Here is a 17,989-nt window from a genome sequence, read left to right as displayed (position 1 = left end):
ATAATCCTTGATTCTTGTCTCCCTGCAAAATCAGGTGTTCTGCTGCCTCTTCCCTGGAGCAAAATAGTCTCTAACTACTTTTTTTCCCCCCTAGACTCTAACTACTTCCTCCTCCTTTGCTGTAAGAAGCAAAACCTTCACTTTAGCCCTTTTTCTAGTACCATTTTCCCCGTTGCACACCTACTTTTTGATTCACCTTTATGTAAGCCTGAAAGCTGACAGCTTGGTCCCAAAGTCTTGTTTACAGATGATGCTGGACATGTCCAACCACAGGGCTCAACAGGGAGAATGTTACTATAAGAAAAAAGGCTGGTTGTTGCCTCCAAACTGTTTATATATAAATTCAGATGTTTAACAAAGATTTAAAAGCAGACCATATCGTGCTCTTCTTACACAATGCTACCTATGTGAAAGAGTTTTCTTGCTTGCATGCCTATGCAAATGTATGCTAAATTCCTGATCAGCATGAATAAGGAGAACTGAGTCAAGATTCAAAATGGTTTTGGTGTACAACAGTAAGCCCTACGTTTAGTGTCTCATCCTCCAAGGGACATTAGGCTGAGTTTTGCAGAGTCGTACAGAATGGTACTGAAGGATATATGCAGTCAGAAAAGTATCTTCCCTGCAGAGCTGTTATGCCGCATCTTCTATCTCACCTTTAATATCCATTGTCCTTGAATTTCTTCATCTTCAAAACTTTTTTCACATCAAGGTTTTTTTTCTCTTTTCCCCCCTAAATATAAGTCCATTTGCATTTTCCTGGCCTGGAATGTCATCTTAACATTTCTTTTCTCAATATGATTGGTAAAACATTCGTAGCTGACAAACCAAAACAGCAAAGTTCACTTTTGACAAAATATATATTTTCCTAGAGAAATCGATAAAATTTAGAAGGTTTATCCATTACATATCCATGTGTGTAATGGACTTATATCCATATCCACTTCTAATGGAAGAGGAGTTTTTTGATTGAAAGGCAAAATATCTGACTTTTTCTCCCCCAGAACTCTATATAGCTATTTATCTTACAAAAAGCAAATCACCAAAGAAACCTGATCTCTAAAATACAGTAGTGTTGTTTGCAGTATCGTAGTGCAGCTAAAAAAATTTAAGCTACCTTAACACTTGTCCTCAGTATTTTGAGTTGGTTTAGACTAGGAAACAGCACTGCTCTTGAAAATAAAAGGTGACCATTTTATGCCCCTCTCTCTATGACAACTTGCTGGCTTGTAGTGGCATACATACCCAATGCCTGGCGCGGATTCACCTTGTCATGAACTCTAACATCAATTTATAATATTGTGTTTTCTGTAATGATGTCAGCATGAATGTGTTTGCACTCTTTTGGAAAACAGATGCTCTCCATGAAGGAAAAGCTATCTTTTAGGAAACATGAAAGATATTTACTGATATAATCATATATGCTTCATGTATGCAGCTAAATCTTGTGCTTATGTTGTTTTGTGATCCAGAGACACTTATTAAAGATGTATTGAAAGACCTAGAGAAACACCAGGTGAATGTGGAGAATCTCAGCTCAACAGAACTGAATGAGATCGCTGATACTATCGCCAATGCAATTCAAACTGTTGGCATTCAGGAAGAAACGGAGGAGGGTGCTGGAAAAACTAGAGAAGACAAAACAGAAGCACAAATGAAAAAAGGAGGTGCTCAAGGAAGGGCAGAGATTCAGACTGGATTAATGGAAAACAGTGTTAACATACCAGGTATCAATTCTAAGAGTTAAATACAGCAAAACGTAGCTGCCATAATTTTCCTTTATTATTTCACAATTGTTCTAGACTTTTAAAAATCCGTTTTAAAGGAGACAGGAGGGAAAGTTTCTTTATTTTTCCCTGAAGGCTGCACAATTTTAGCTTTGTTGTTTTCTTTTTACAGCAGATTATTTATTGAAAATCATCTTTTTGTGAACCCTTGGTCTTCAAGCATCACAAACAAGATAAACCTACACACCCAATTATATGGAAATGCAAATTGCTTTATGCTGTGTGTTCTAATTTCCCTTTCTTGCAAATGAGATGTTTAAGTAAAATTATAATGAAAAATTATTATATTCCAAGAATGTATTTTGAAATATGTGGGGGGAAAAACTGTGTTTTACAGATAATTTTTCTTCAATGTACCACAATTACTTGCAGAAGGAAGTCTTAGACAGGTACAGGTAGAAAACTACTTGTTCTCTTTCCTGCTTAGGGAAATAAGAGAGTTGTTATTGTTATTTGCTTCTATCTGGACACATATTTTCCTGGTGATGCAGGTTCAGGAGCTACAGTAATTGCCATTGATGAGTTGATACCACAGTGGGACATAAGTTACCACTTACCCATTCTCTGTTTTAGGAATGTTATGATATCTAGGACATGTGCTAGACACTTAAGCATGTGCTATAAGTGATAAACTGATTATAACTTACTGTCCTTTTTCATGGTGGTATATTGAAATCCTTACTAGTTAGGGATATTCTGGTTATTTTAATTGTGAGTTGTTTTTGTAGATTAAAGTGAGCAGACTTGAGGGTTTGTCCTGAATCATGCTGGGAGACATGAATAAGACTCAGTTTATAAACCAAAAAGCCAGCAATATTTGACTGAGGTTAATGATGTAACTGCATATCATCACTGTAGTTAAACTGTAACATGGTTTTGGTAGATGATATCTATTGAAATAAGTAATCTTCTTCCACCAAAATATGTATGAGGGATATATATGTTTCCTTTTTCTTTAATGTAAATTTGCATTCAGCTAGCTAGAGCGATTGAAGGTTGGACACTTAATTAGCCAAATAACACTATTACATTGGCTCTTGAAGTATTCTGTCTATTGATCTTGCATTAATTTGCTAACGAAGTGGGGTAGAATAAAAATACTGAATTATACAGTGCTCTTTGCCCTTTCAGCTTTGATGTCTTAATGTTTAAATTGCATGAAAAGGCGACCACTACGAAGCAGCTTATAAACGATGTTTGTTTCATATATGATGTTTTCTCTCCATAACTATGTATTTGTGCTTTTCATATCCTACAGACAATAGAGTACGTGAAGCCAGTGCAAGAACTGATAAAAAGGTAGAGTACCGGTATTTTAACAAAAAAAGTATTCTGTCTCAACATATCAGGTTTATATGCAGTGGAGGTCAAAAACACACTTCAGAAACATAAGACTTGTTTTGTGTCTTGTGTGGATATAGTTCAATATCACAGAATAGGCATGTTGTTGTTGATGCTTTGAAATATTAAACGAACATTCGTTTAAACCTTAACCAAAATCAGTTTTGCAGTTCAAAAAACCAAAATCAAGTTCTGTTTTGCCTTTCATTCATAAATAGAATTCATAATAGATCCCAAAGTTCAGAAAAATTCAGGCTTTTCCTCAGGTTAGTACATTTTGAGTACTGAGGTGTTCTTGCAAACACCCTTCTTTTGTCTGTCCTTAGGCTCTTAGTTCTGGGGAATGTAAGCATCCTTGCTCAGGTAACCTCTCTGGTTTTCAGAAGCAGATGAGTAAATATATTCTCTCTGAGAGCATGTGTTTGTGGGACAGTTCAAAATTCCCTCTCCTTTCATGGGATCTGTCATTCTTTACTTTTTCACTTTACCATTAATTCTTCCAAATCATTGAATATCAGACACATTTCAAAATTAAATTTGGAGAGGTTTTAGAGAAAACTCTAGGCATTACGTCTCGTACCCTAGGTGGTAACATCAAATTTGGGGTTTTAATCTAGATTACTTTTACAATATTCCTCACGATCTTTGAATCATATCCTATAGACTTATATCCAGTATTCAGCCATTTTTGAGGTATATTAATCTTTCTTTTTCTGGATTGCATGGAGGAGAAAAATCTCAAAGAAATAGTTTTAAAAACTGCTGTGAAACTTCTCCTACTATATACTCTATCAAAAGCTAACACTGCAGGACTCATAAATGGGCAAACCCTCTTGTGTTCGCAGTAAAATCTCTTTAGTAGCTGCCCTTCTACCAAGCAAGGAAAACACATAGGAGGACAATGTGGCAGGAGATTTAACCACCCACATGAAATTCTTCAAGGAATGAAGCACTACATTCACAATAGACTTACAGAGGATCCCATGTGTAGATGTCTTAGTGACAGTTTGAATAGGGGATGTAATAGAAAAAAATATATTGTGACACAGAGCACAAAGTGCCCATTAGCCATCATTTCCTCCCAAATGGCTGGCTGCAATAAACTTACATAATGAAACCAGCTAACGAGTTGTTCCAGGAATGTGTTTTGACTTTTGCTCATTCACTTATTGTTTTGATTTATTAGACAGAATTTTTTCTGTGATCATATGTTTACCTTAGTGGATCACTCACAAATAGTTTGTCACAATTTCTAGAGATGAATAAATGATATATAACTTGTCACATAATATCTGTTCCCTCTCCTGTATTATGAATTCTGAGACCCAAGATACATGCATGTTCCCAGTCCCAAAGTTTAGGCGTATTGATGGATATTTCTATTATTTCTCCTTTTCATTAACTTATTTGATAACAAAGTTTTATTCTCATCAATACTTAAACACACAGACACATGAAAATGAACACTATGAAAATATTATCAGCATTTTCTTCTAGCTGTTCAAGACAGTGAAAAGGATATCTAGATTTTGTGATATTTGAAGAAGAAAGTAATTGTTAACTATAGAATTTCTTTGCCCTTATTAAAATTATTGAAAAATACAGTGGTGTAATTTAACGCTCTTTTATTATTACTGAATAAACACTATGTTCTTACATGGTCTGGCAGCATATAGAAATTAAGAAAATGACCATGCAACATTTGTATGAATAGACTACCATATCAATAAGAGTTTGAAAGATTATACCCAGGTTTGGTTTAATATAACACTCCTGTGTTTATTTTTAAAAATAATAATATTCTTTTAATGCAGGAGAACACTGAACAACTACTTAACTTCTTGAATGAGAATGTGTTACCTGGAAATATACCTAAAGACCTTATACCTGAAGAATCTAAGATGGAAACCAAGAAATCTGAAAACACTGACTCTTCTTCCTCAGAAGAAATAAAAGCTGGTGTGGAAAATGTAAAGAGTGAGACTTTCTCAAGGGAACTGACAGCTGCAAACAGTAAATCTGACTCCAAAGACCAGAGCAAGACCCGCTACTGGATTAAGAATGCTTTAATGCAGAATGGAAACCCCAATGAAGAGCCTCAGAAAAATATGGGACAAGGCTTACAACTTGAAGTGAAGTCTTCTGAGGAAGAAGAATACGGCTATATTGTGACAGTGAAAGAGTAAGTACAGCAGGCAATTTGAATGGCATTTTTAATTGGAGAAAAGATAGTCATTGCACCTAATGAAATATGAATGTACAGGAGGAAAATGCCACAGGCCTGATTTTTAATACATCTGAAACTGTTTGGAACCTGTTCAGTACTTTGATGAAAATACAAGAAAACAGTTCCATTTTCTTACAGTTGCCTTTCCTCCAATGCAGAAGATATTTAGTTTGTAGGTCTTTTGCTTAGACCTCTCTCTATCTCCTCATGTTCCAGTGACCTTCCAATATGTCAGTGAGTGTGCTTATGGTTAGGATGTAGGCTTTAAATATTTGACTTGAAAGTAGCCTAAATATCAATGCCTGAGTCATTCTTTCAAAAAATGACACACAATAATAAAGCACAATATTTTCTCAGTGGTTTCATTTTGATCTGAAAATAACACATAGAGGATTCCAAACATCACATATGCAGCTAGTTTAGAAAGAAAGACGTAACGATTTCAGGTCATGTCACTAATGAATTTGACATTTAATACTGTACTTTCAAAAGACAGGTTTTTTCCCCTGTCGTATGCAGTTTATTATAGGAACATTTGGGAGTTTAGAACCATGTGGGCACTTTTACATCCTTTCCTCTCCTGTGAGAACAATGTTATATTTGTTTAGCAATCCTGACTCATCTTCTGTGAGAAATTAGGAATTTCTAGGATGGGCTTACAAACCTCTGTGTAGCATTACAGCGAAACTGAGACTGAAACTTCCGTAGCAAGGATTGACTCTTTTGACTCTCTCAAACTTGTTAATGGGATTGAAGGCAATGGGATTGTGGAGGATTCTTGTTTTTACCAGAGTGTTGCTTTGGAATGCATGTGGCTGAGTATCAGAGGACAGCTTCTGTTTGCCTTCTCCCAGGGGCTATACTTGAGAAAGATGGGATCATGAAGAAACGATACCCCTTGAGGGGAAGAGATTTTATATGGTGCATGGAGGGACAGGCAGAAGAGAAAAGAGTGAATGCTGAGGCTTGGCCACCTGCAAACATCAGAGACAGATGGAGACAGAGACTTCTCAAAAAGTAGGGAACAAACACCCACTCCTCAGAGATAATAGGAGGAGTGTATTTCAACTCAGAGGCTACCCTGCAGAAAATAAAATTTATGTAGTTACTGGAATGAGACTTTGTGAAGGAAAGGGCTCACCTTGCAAGGACATAATGGAGATGAGAGTTATGGTAACAGATCCTTGCATTGTTCTCATTGCATCTTGTCTCATTCCGAGTTTTATATTTGCCATTTTAATATTAAGATTTATTCACTTTCTAAAGAAACCCAGCTCTAGAGTTTAGAAAAGACATTTTGGGAGTTTTTGAGTGCTAGCTTGAAGGAAAGTCCCAAATAATTTCAGGTCCTCATACTTCTCTTAACATGTCTGTGTGTCAATAACCACTGTTAATCATTTAATGATGGAGTGCTTTGGGTTTAACTAACCAGTTTTACACTGCTTTTGCAATTACATTTTTCAGTTGTTTTCCTATAATGTTCATTTTGTTGAGTGGTTCCTGTAGCAGGCTCACTATTCTCAAGAACCTGCTCCAGGAGAAAGCTAGTTATTACAGAGTATTCTTCCAGGTTTTTTTCTAGGTCATACATTAGTCCTTCAGGTAGGTTACATTTCTGTTCGCTTGCTGCCAAGGGAGCACTCAGGAGTCTCCTTCTGTGTTTTTGAAACCAGTCTACCAGAAATTGATGGTATAGCCTAGTGTAACCACACCTCTTGGTCCCTGCCTATGAATGCTGTGCGAGGCAGTAGAAGCCAGTTTTTCCCCAGCTCAGTGCTACTTCCCCCAGGCCTTTTAACTCACATCAGTCTGGAAGGTGGCTTTATATCCAACAGAATCTTAATGACACCATCTCCCTTGACCATCCAGACTTATTTGGCTCATAAATTCTCTAAAAGCTTAGAGCATTCACAGCTCTGTGTAATGGGAGATGTTCTGACTTTCAGTCTTCACAGCGTGTAGGTTCTTCACTGTGTCATATTACCTGGTTTTCTTCCTAGCTAGTCCCCGCTGATGGGTTTTCCCTGAATTGTGTCTGTTATTATTCAATGAAACTTGCTGAAGAGGGTCATTTTCCAAAGGTTCTTGGTCCTAGAGGACTCAATATACGCGAATATAATTTAGCATAGATTTGTTCAGCTTCTTTACCATTTTCAATGCCAGAAAGACAAGACAAAAAGGAGTTTTCTTATATACTAGATTATTACAATTTTAGTAACTTTTGGTCAAGATGGTTTTAGATAAACTTTCGGATGTTGTTAAAAATGCTCAGAAACAATGAGAAAAAATTGCAGTGGTTTGAATATAAAATATAAGTTTATCAAAACAGTTTTAGGTTTTAATGGTAACCAGCTCATTACACAAACCACAGAAAACTTAACTGATAACTCCTCGCTACATTCTTACCACTTTGAGTACAACTAGATGTCGTCTTCTCCAGAGTCACCGTAGAGAAAAAGAGAATAAGCTTTCATACTTTTTCTTCAGTTCCTAATCTAGAATAAGTTAATTGTTAAAGGGAATTTGCTGACTGAGTTGAACTAAAGAACAATTCCTTTTGTACCAGGATTATGTTGCATTCCATCTGCAGCAAACAGATTTTGGTTCAGGGTGCTTAGCCAGTGACTTGTAACTCTTCAGTGATTTGACCTTCCTCAGTATTTCAACTCCAAAATATACTGGTTTAATTTTTATTGCTGTGGTTGTTAAACTTGTTTGTTTTGAAAAGGTCTATCTGAAATGTAAGAGTAAAATTAAACCCCACATTTGCAAAACAAAACTTTTATATTCTGGAATTGTATAAGAATAGCTAAAAATGGACTTGTCCTCTCTGCAGGAACAGTGAAATACTTTCTACAACAGTTGAGGGATCTGTTATGTACTAGTGTTTCCCACAGCCATTTCTTTAGTACATAAAGTGGCCTTAGAGAGCAGTTGGATCAGTGTAGCTGAGAGTTTCAGTAAGGACTTGTTTTCATGAAAGTTGCTGTAATTGTATTTTTTCTTGGGGGAGACAGGATAGAGAAAGGGATGTTTGTTAACTACCACCGCACAGAAGAGAAATTTTAATGTCCGTTTAAGGAATATTTCTTTAGTAAGCTTCCTGTATCGAGTTTTTGTACCGAAAATCTTACTGTCTGTCTGCAGTAAATAAAGAGTATTAATAAATGGCTTAGGTGCATGCTACACATTTATATATAGCTGTACATGTTATATTCATACAGTGAAGTAAAAGGTCTGGAACTATTCCTGGTCAGGTCTTTAATCTATGTCACTCTAAAATCACTCCTGTTTGAGAGGTGATTGTAGTCTATAGGCACTCAGGAAATTGATTTCATAACTGATCTTTGACATTTTGTGTTTAGATCTTTATGCTTTTTTAAAGTTCTCTATTTTAAATAGAGAGGAAGGTGGAGCTAAAGGTAGGCATGAAATAATATCTTTCTAACAACCTGAGTGTTAGTCAAATTCGTATGTGAAGTATCTTTCTTGCAGCAGTTAACAAATTTAAGATTTTAAAGCTGAAATTATGACTTAAGTGGTTTTTTTAATCCACTCTTAACTTGTGCACACAAAATGAAATACCAAAATATAGCATGAGAGGTACTTATTTATTTTCCAGTACTATTGTCTTCGTATGTTTTTCTTCTTCCTCCATAACACAATAGGTCATGGTTTCAATCCACCAATTTTTATTGGCCACTATTTTCTAGAGCAGCGAAGCTTCATTTTTACAGCTGAAACAGTGGTCTTTCAGTGAGAAAGAGTAGTAGTCCAGCATATTTGTACACTGGGGATAATAGCTTGAGTTCTTTTCACCTTCTGATCTGAAAATGGAACTGAAAAGATTATACTCAGTGGTATAGTTGACAGATGTCAGGGGTGATCCATTCACTATTAGATTCTCAGGCTTCTGTGGCTTTGCAAGTGTGACCCAAGGAGATATTAAGACTGCTTGAGTGAACTCCTAAGATGCCAGCTTTTAATTGTGCCACAAAGCAAAGATAAACATTTCCATGTAATACTTGAAGAAAAGATTTGTGATAGTTTAAAGACTTGTCAAAACGGCAGTCTGATTGTCAACGGCAAGAACAATAGGTCACTCCTGCTGTGTTTGTCAAGTGACCTTTCAGATGGTTGGAGCAGTGCAATCCATACCAATCCATAATATCCATCAGCACTAAGCTTTGGAATGAATTGACAGTTTCAGTGTAGAAAATTGTCCAGCAAATCCTCCACTGTGCTGCTTCAGCACTTTATTATGCTGAGAAACCAATCAAATTGGGTGATTTACTTTGTTTACTCTTTTCTCCTTCAAAATATTGGTATTCTACCACAGTAGGATTTGTGTGAAAGAGGTTTGCTTCTTTCTCAGTGTAACTGCTTTGAACTGTTTCTAATAATTTTAGCTCTGGAATTCTAGAGTAATCTTATTTAAAAAGTTGTCTAGGGGATGTTATTTTCATTTGTATGCTACTTTGGCTGTAGTTACAAAATAAGTCTCCATTATAGTGGGGATACATCAACATGAGCTCTCAAATCAGAGAAGTCTTTGCCTTTTGACTAAAGAACTCTTCCTATTTTCTGAAATTCTCGTTCTTCAAGTAGGGGAAACTTTTTCTTGTATTGGAAGAAATGCCAACACTCCCATTTGTCTGGCAGGATGAGGGCCAAGATTCCACAATCAAAACATTGTTTAAATGTTTAGCTTCCCAAGTCCCTCACGAGGAAACCAAAAGCCTGACTTACCAGAACATGTAGCTCTTACCACCTCCAGTGAAACTAAATTCAAGCTGCTGCATGCTCAGCAGTTTAAACAGTCAAGCTGGTGTGCAATTTCTTAAATATGAGATTGAGTAATTAGACTTAAATGCACTAAGAAAAATGCTAATTTGAGAGTAGAATGTTCATCTCTCTTCACTGCTTGTTGTAGTCTTTCAAGCTTCAAAGTCAAGTCATGCTTTTCTGAAGCCATGCTTGGACACCCAATGCAGAGGAACCTGTCCTGTTTTGTGATTTATCAGAAGGCATGTGCTTGAAGTTTTTCATACAAATACAAGATCACAGACAGCTCATGCGGCTCTGTTAGCTTGTGAGCCAACTTCTGGCATTGTTGTATTAGTCAATTCCTAGATATCTCCTGTTTTGTCATATGTTAACTCTCAATTCCAGACTGTCTATGTAAAATTATAGAGGCTGTAAATCTGTTCACAACATGTTAATTTAATTGGATCATACATGCATTTCTATGCATTTAATTTGAGGTAGCCAGTATTCTGCTCAGATGCTGTGAAAAAGCTGAAAATGGTTCCTGTGTTCATAGTATAAAATTGCTACAGAATATGATTAGTCTGACCCATTTAACGTGCTGAAGGGTTAGGTTAATTCCAAATGCTTGATATTATTCCTCCACCTTTACAAAGGTGATAAATGATACTGCTTTGCATATGATGATTACTTTCTGCACAATGGGATTCAGGTTAGGACCCTGAAGCTGGGCTGTACAGAACTCTTGGTTTATTCCCCAAGTTTTATGTTTTTCTAGGCACGTCATTAAAGAATTGTATTTTTATTCTCTTCATTATTTGTTTCCCCTACCAGGTTAAAATATTTAGTGCATTTTAATTGCATTTAAAAATGACATTTAAAATAAATAGGAGAAAATTAATCACAATATCTACAGCAATGAAACAGGACTGATAGGTTTTATTGTTCTTTGTTGTCTTGATGTTTGTTGGAAGCTGAGCCTTTGTATTGCATGAGGCTTTTCAGCTTTTTTTAAGAAAATAGTAACAAAACGTTCTTGTCCTTTACTACATATATGCAAACAGAAACACTGATTTGACCTTCTCTACATATCTCAAAGTCCTTTTTGAAATTGCTATTCAACGTGCAAGTACACTTTATCAAGGGAAAAAGATTTGTGCGTATTCGTCACTTAACTTCTGCAACTAGCTTTAAAAACTAAAATGAATTATAAACATACATAAAACAGAAAAGCTTTTCCTACAAAAGTCTGTTAAAATCAACAAGGGGCAGCATTGCTTACATTAAACAAGAAGTTAAATGTAAAGTTTTTATCCCCCACTTTGTAATTTACCTTAGAAGTCTCTACCCTTATATAAATAGATTCCATAAACGTCCATTATTCATTTTAAAGCCAAAAGTTTTGGTTCTGATAGCATAGCTTGATCCCCTACCTAAATAATAGAGATGGAAAATACTTGCCTATGAATTTATCCAGTAGAGACAATTCTGTCATTATATCTCAACACTATAACTGGTGGACAGACATAAATCTAGAATCTTCCTTGGCTAACTCTTCACATGTAATTATTCACACTCCCTAGAGCTTTCTATGCATGAAATGATTTCCCCCTCTTTAATCCTCCAGTTTTCTTGTGATACTTAGAAAGTGACAGAGATCATATCCCCCACATTACTGCTTCACTGTGTTAATTCTGATACTATATATTTGCATAGGAAAAGGATACTTCATGCTTCTTATTCATGCACAAGAAAATAACAGAGAAAGAGCAGTTACTGTAGATTCGCCATAGAAGGTAATAAATATTGGTGTGTTTTTGTTCAATATGAGAGTTCAGCTTTGAATATTTTTATTTCTTCTTATCTGTTGTATGTGTAGAGATAATAATATAGTCTGTTCTACTTCTGTTGCCCTTAGCTTTTGTACTTCCAAAATCTGTTGAAATATATTATCCCGGAACATGATTCTCACCTGGTGCTGAAGATCACTTTACAAGAGAAGAGTCCTTCCAAGGGTCTATCTTTCCCTCCTCTTAGGGCTTTGCTTCCCCAGATGTTTTTCCTCTGCTTTCTTTCAGGACCAGCTGTGCATTTTTACCTGTAGAGGAATATCCAGAGCAGAATTTTGAAGTGATATAGCTGGTGACCAGCTGATCTGTCACACTAGCAACGGTAATGGCAAGGAATCGCTCTGGTCCCTTGAGTCGATGTAAGGCAACGGGTAATTGTAGGAGTGGGCATGCAGTCCCCAGTAGTGCCACAAGGACTAGCTCACATTTGTATCTCTCCACTTAGCTGAACAGATATGGCTGTTGGCCTGGTTTCCCAGAACATTCCCAGACATTCCCACTCTGTCTTCGCATGCTTTCTGGGCCACTTTAGCATCCCTTCTTTGGGTATCATGTGCCAGCTTTTTCAGGAGAGCAGCCGGTGCTGGTACTTCACAACCGCTCTGTGACAGGTTCAGGCTACTCTGCTGTTTCCAGGCTAGAGAACTTTTAATTGCTGAGGCTGCATGTTAATATCCCTGAACTAGGGATGGGGCTGTGAGCTGTGCTTTGTTTTTATAAACAGCGGTAGTCATTAAAACCCTGAGATGCTGCAATATCTCACAATACCATATGGTCAATACTTTAGTGTATCACAGTGGTTTTGGGGTAATTACCATGTAGTTCATTGTAAGAGAGTGATGAATTTTAAGCTTTTGAAATGAGTGAGAAGGAGAAAGCCAAAAATCAGGATTCCTGGGAATGCTGCAAACTGAATCATAATGCAGTATATTATTTACCAGTATTTCTTCATCAGTGCTGTTTTGCCCAATCCTGGGAAGCTCATATATAAAAATGCAATAATTTAATTTTCGTGACCAAATTTTTTAAATTTCTTAACTCAGATAATGAATACACAATGTAAACACCTGACTACTAAAAATTTTAATTAAGTCATTTTAATCTCACTCTAAAATATTTTTATTTCATGCAAATGAAATGTCATAAATAGAAAATAAGTGAGACTAATGCAGACCATGGATCATAAATTAGAACAGAGAAAATATTTTATTTTTTCTTTCAAGTTGATATTCTGGCTTTCTACTGGCACTTATATGAAGGAGGCATGCTGTAATCTGAAAACTAGGTATATCTGCTACAGAAATGCATTTTGAGCTAATTTCTTAATAGTATGAAGAAAAATTTTTGTAAAAAGTAATTTAAAGAATCTTTAAAGAAAGTAATTTAAAGAATCCTTAAAGTTTGGATCTCTTACAGGAATTTTTGTGTTTCTTTAAATTCTTGCTTTTGACACTAGGTTGTTGGATATTCTTTGTCTTTTGTAATTTAAACCAATTTATAATTGTAATTTATACCAATTATAAATTGGTCTGGGCTTTAAGCTGCCTTGAAGGAAGAGGGAAGATATGAAGGAAGGGAAGGAATGAAAAGTCAGAAGTGCATTAAAACATGTATCATCAGTTGTCCTCAACTTCATTTATTAATTCCTTGTATGAAGGAGTAATTTGATATGAAAGAACAGTTATGCATTTTTAAGGTTTTTTTGCATCAGAGATTCAGGGTTCATGACAAGTGGACTCCAGCGCTGTTTCTAACATTTAATCTTAAAATGCATTAGGGATTACTTTGGAGGGGTCCATTTCAGTCTCAGAAAGGAGGATATCACAATTATGACACAGATTATTGCCATTATTTCTGTGCTTCTGCTAGTGACAAAGCATCTGTATGAATTTGTTGCTATTAACACAGCTGGAGGTTGTGCATGTTTGAAGTAATGCAAGTACAGGCTGGCACAGTGTCACACTTTCATTATAACTAGAGAGTTGGTCCTTCTCAACTTCTCTATAACTCGTGTGTTTCCATGATGCCATTATCTCCTCAGACCTTCATATCCTGATGTCGTGGTTTAACCCCAGTGAGCAACTAAGCACCACACAGCCGCTCACTCACCCTCCTACCCCATGCCGGTGGGATGGGGGAGAGAATTGGAAAAAAAAAGTAAAACCTGTGTGTTGAGATAAAGACAGTTTAATAGGGCAGCAAAGCAAGAGAATATAGTAATAATAAAAGAATATACAAAATCAAGGGCAATGGGCACAAGTTGGAACACAGGAAGTTCCACCTCAACATGAGAAAAAAATCCTTCCCTGTGCGGGTGCCAGAGCAGCGGCACAGGCTGCCCAGGGAGGTTGTGGAGTCCCTTCCCTGGAGATATTCAAAGCCCGCCTGGACGCGTCCCTGTGCCCCCTGCTCTGGGTGTGCCTGCTCAAGCAGGGGGGTTGGATGAGATGATCTCCAGAGGTCCTTTCCAACCCCTACCATTCTGTGATTCTGTGAAGAGATGCACAATGCAATTGCCCACCACCCACTGAGCGATACCCAGCCTGTCCCTGAGCAGTGATCACCACCCCCTGCCCAGCTTCCCCCAGCTTTATAAGTGGAGCATGACACCATATGGTGTGGGACATCCTGTTGGTCAGTTGGGGTCACTGTCCCAGCTGTGTCCCCTGCCAGTCTCTTGTGCACCTGGCAGAGCATGGGAAGCTGAAAAAGTCCTTGACTAGTGTAAGAACTACTTAGCAACAACTAAAACATCAGTGTGTAATCAACATTCTTCTCATAGTAAATCCAAAACACAGCACTGTACCAGCTACTAGGAGGAAAATTAACTCTAACCCGACCTAACCACTGCCACTGATTTTTACCGAGTGTCATCTGTGTTACAAATTGGTCTGGACTTGAATTTGTCTATATTAAGAGGTTTATATTCACACTTACTGGTAGTGGGAAAAGAGGGAAAAAATGGTGGAAAGTGTGAATTTACTAAGCTGTCAAAATAGAAATAATCTTAAAAAGGTTTTGCAGCTAATAAAGCCTTTGTGGAAGCAAGCATTAAAAAATGAATCTGCAGCCCAATGCAATAAAATTGCAGTGTCCTTAAAATAATTATGATAACAGTGCTGCGAAGTCAGGCAGCTCTCAAACAACCCAGTGGGTAGCTCCGTGCTCAGAAGTTATTTGGTTGCTTTCATGAATCCTGAATAAATGTGAGCCATTTACAAAATTGATCATTATTTAACTAAATTTAAGGCACAGACTGCATTCAAACCAAATTAAATCCATTTAGCGCTGAAATGCATTCCTTCTTTAAGTCTTTACTGGGAATGCATGCTTCAAGATACATGAAACCACACTGAAGCATAGACAAAGGCCTCAGACTCAGACAGGCAAGGCAGGCTGCTGTAATGCCATGTACTTGAAGCATCAGTGCCCAAGACTTTCATTATAGATTATCGGATGAGTCACTCTCAGAAGCACTTCCAGACAAGAGAAATAAATACAATTTTGGTGTCTAAATGTATTTTTAGGCTCGGTAGGCTCAGAAAGAATTTAATGGCAACACTATAAATTACTTTGATGTTAAAATGTTCTCAGTAGTCCTTGCTATGTCACTTACCTCCTTTGTGACCTGGAGCAAACCACTCTAATGTCTCAGTTTCTTCTCCTTTCTATGGATAATATGCATCTTTCTTGTGATGAGTGAGACTTCCTTTGTGTCTAGAAAAAGAGGAGCTGAAGAAGGCTGGATTCAATAGCTTTATACTGGTGGTTGCGAACCTGATGAGAATAGGAGAGTCATGTCACTGCGTTGCCATGTCTTCTCTGACATGCCGTGTGTTACGTAAGGTGGCAGGAGCACTCACTCCTTCCATGGGGCATGTGTAGATGACACCATACACCATTTATTCCCTCCTCAGGCAAATGCAACATCTTTCCTTTGGATTGCAGGGCACGTGGCTCAGATGTTGGTGGCTAAATCAGCCAGGCTTGGTAAGTGACCTTTCAGGTCAGAGAATAGTGGTGTTGGTGTGCTAGAAAGTGCCATGAAGCCAGTTCCCAGGAGATAGGAGTCAGTGGGAAGAGGGGAGCGAAAATCTCTTGAGGAGCCTTGGTAAAGCTACATCTGTTTATTGTGATGGCGTTAGCAGCTCTTCCATAGTTCAGTTGCTACTGAAATCTGCACACCAAGAGGTTCAGATCCTTCTGTTTCATACTTCAGCAGCTGAGTTTCCCATTATGTTGCTTGGTAAAATATTTACTATTCTTAGCAGAAAAAAAAAAAAAGAAAAAAAAATTAAACAGTGTCCTTAAAATAAAAGCTTTCCTAGTTCTGTTTTTGGCTTCTCTGAGGTGGAGAAGTGCTGTGATCACTGACTCTGAGACCACATTAATGGTAAGCTACTATTCACATTTTAAGTCTTGGCTACTTATATCTGAAAACCACTGAGCGCTGGCCTCCAGGAGTCAGTGCCAGGGACCCTCTCTTCTCCTTCGCAGCAGCAGCACACCTGGAAGACCCTCAGGAGGGAAGCACCTTCTGATGAGATACATCAGAGTCTCCCAGGAGAAAAGCTGCTGTTGCATCAAAACTGCAAGTTGTACCTACCCTTCAAATCAACAGGAGATAAATGGGATGCTCTTCGTAACGACTGTAGGAGAGTGAGTCACAGAACAGGGGCCAGGGTGCTGCTGCGGATTAAGAACTGGTTATGAGATAGGGCAGAAAGATTCATCATGAACTGTTGCTTCTCAGCGTGTAGAGAGATTAGTGGTACCCCATGGGCAAATTGTCTCTGTTAGGAAGAACTGTGGAGGATTTAGGAAAATTCCAGATGGATTTAAATGCGTTGAAGGATTAAGGAGCACAATGGTAGATGAAATTCAGCTGGAATAAGTGTGACAGAATAATAGACATTAACAAAAATAGTCCAATAGTCCTTTTTTTTTGGGGGGGGGGAGGAGAGGAGAGGTGAAGGTATTCTTAAAACTCCTCATAGTCTGGGCTCTGAGGCTGTGGAAAATTTTGAAGAGTTGCTGTATCTAGATACATGAATCCTGCCCTTGGTGTGGTGGCACATATTTTCAGATGTGAAAATTTTAAAGAAGGCATGCAAATCCTGAAGTAGGTAGCTCATTTCCCTGCCATGTATTTCTAAAACATGAACTAGTCTAATACATATGACCGAGGTCAAGACTTCAGCAGATTTTAAAAAGAGATATTTATAAGTAACGAGCATATACATAATCATGTTAACTAATTGTTTGTAGAATTATACCATAATCTTATGTATTTTTTTTCAGAAGGAATATCCTTGCTGCAGGGTATAGGGCAAGAGGGACTGATTTCCGATCTGTCTGTTCTTTGCATAGGCTGCAGTGTAGTGGGTGCATGTGGAAATAGAGTGCATGACTGAGATCATCGTCGCAATCTGGAAACACAACGTTCATGTGTTTCATGAGGTTCTTATATGGGTAAAATGTCACCGTACAAGTATCTGACTACTGGAGTCAGATACTGAATCAGTTGGATTCTGGTCTGGAATGGAATAATCCCATGCATTTGGTCAGGTGTCCCTAGTACTCCTTGGATAGAATACGGGTGTTTTGCTACTTTTTGATTGGGCTTTGAGCAACTGCCTGAATACCGGCAATTTCATATCAACCCTCCCACCTTTTAAGTTTTTCTTCAGGTGGTTGAGGCCGAGGTTGAATCCTCGACAACTTTTTAAACATCTTTCTTTCTTGAGTTTTAGCAGTGTGAACACAACAGTGCCCAAGACAAAAAAATTAAAGAACTAATGGTTTCTGTCTGTCACAGCATTGTTTTTCCTAGGGTAGACTGCTCCTTAGGTAGTCCTTAGAGAGTTGTAGCTCACCTGACTCTCACCCTCTTTCAGAACTTCTCCAGAATTATTTTGGACTTTATTTTATTTCTTAGGTCTTATTTTTGGACTCTTCTATATCTCCTGCTGGCTTAAGAAAATCTTAAGAAAATCAGGCAGTAGCATGTCCAAGGT

The 17,989-nt window shown here is 37.5% G+C and overlaps 1 protein-coding gene across 3 annotated transcripts in view; it reads left to right on the top strand.

Annotated features, from left to right (window-relative positions):
* Window positions 1–17,989, top strand: part of PTPRN2 (protein tyrosine phosphatase receptor type N2) — a 670,936-nt gene that overhangs the window by 262,489 nt on the left and 390,458 nt on the right. For all 3 annotated transcript variants that reach the window (XM_075082381.1, XM_075082380.1, XM_075082379.1), the window contains 3 exons: window positions 1,473–1,727; window positions 3,046–3,086; window positions 4,943–5,310. In XM_075082381.1, coding sequence (XP_074938482.1) covers window positions 1,473–1,727; window positions 3,046–3,086; window positions 4,943–5,310 — 664 coding nt within the window. The remainder of the gene's footprint in view (window positions 1–1,472; window positions 1,728–3,045; window positions 3,087–4,942; window positions 5,311–17,989) is intronic.

The sequence above is a fragment of the Phalacrocorax aristotelis genome, chromosome 2 (assembly GCF_949628215.1).
Source record: "Phalacrocorax aristotelis chromosome 2, bGulAri2.1, whole genome shotgun sequence".
Classification (NCBI taxonomy): Eukaryota; Metazoa; Chordata; class Aves; order Suliformes; family Phalacrocoracidae; genus Phalacrocorax; species Phalacrocorax aristotelis.
The sequence above is the reverse complement of the archived record's forward strand: the minus strand, read 5'-3'. Positions and strand labels throughout refer to the sequence as shown.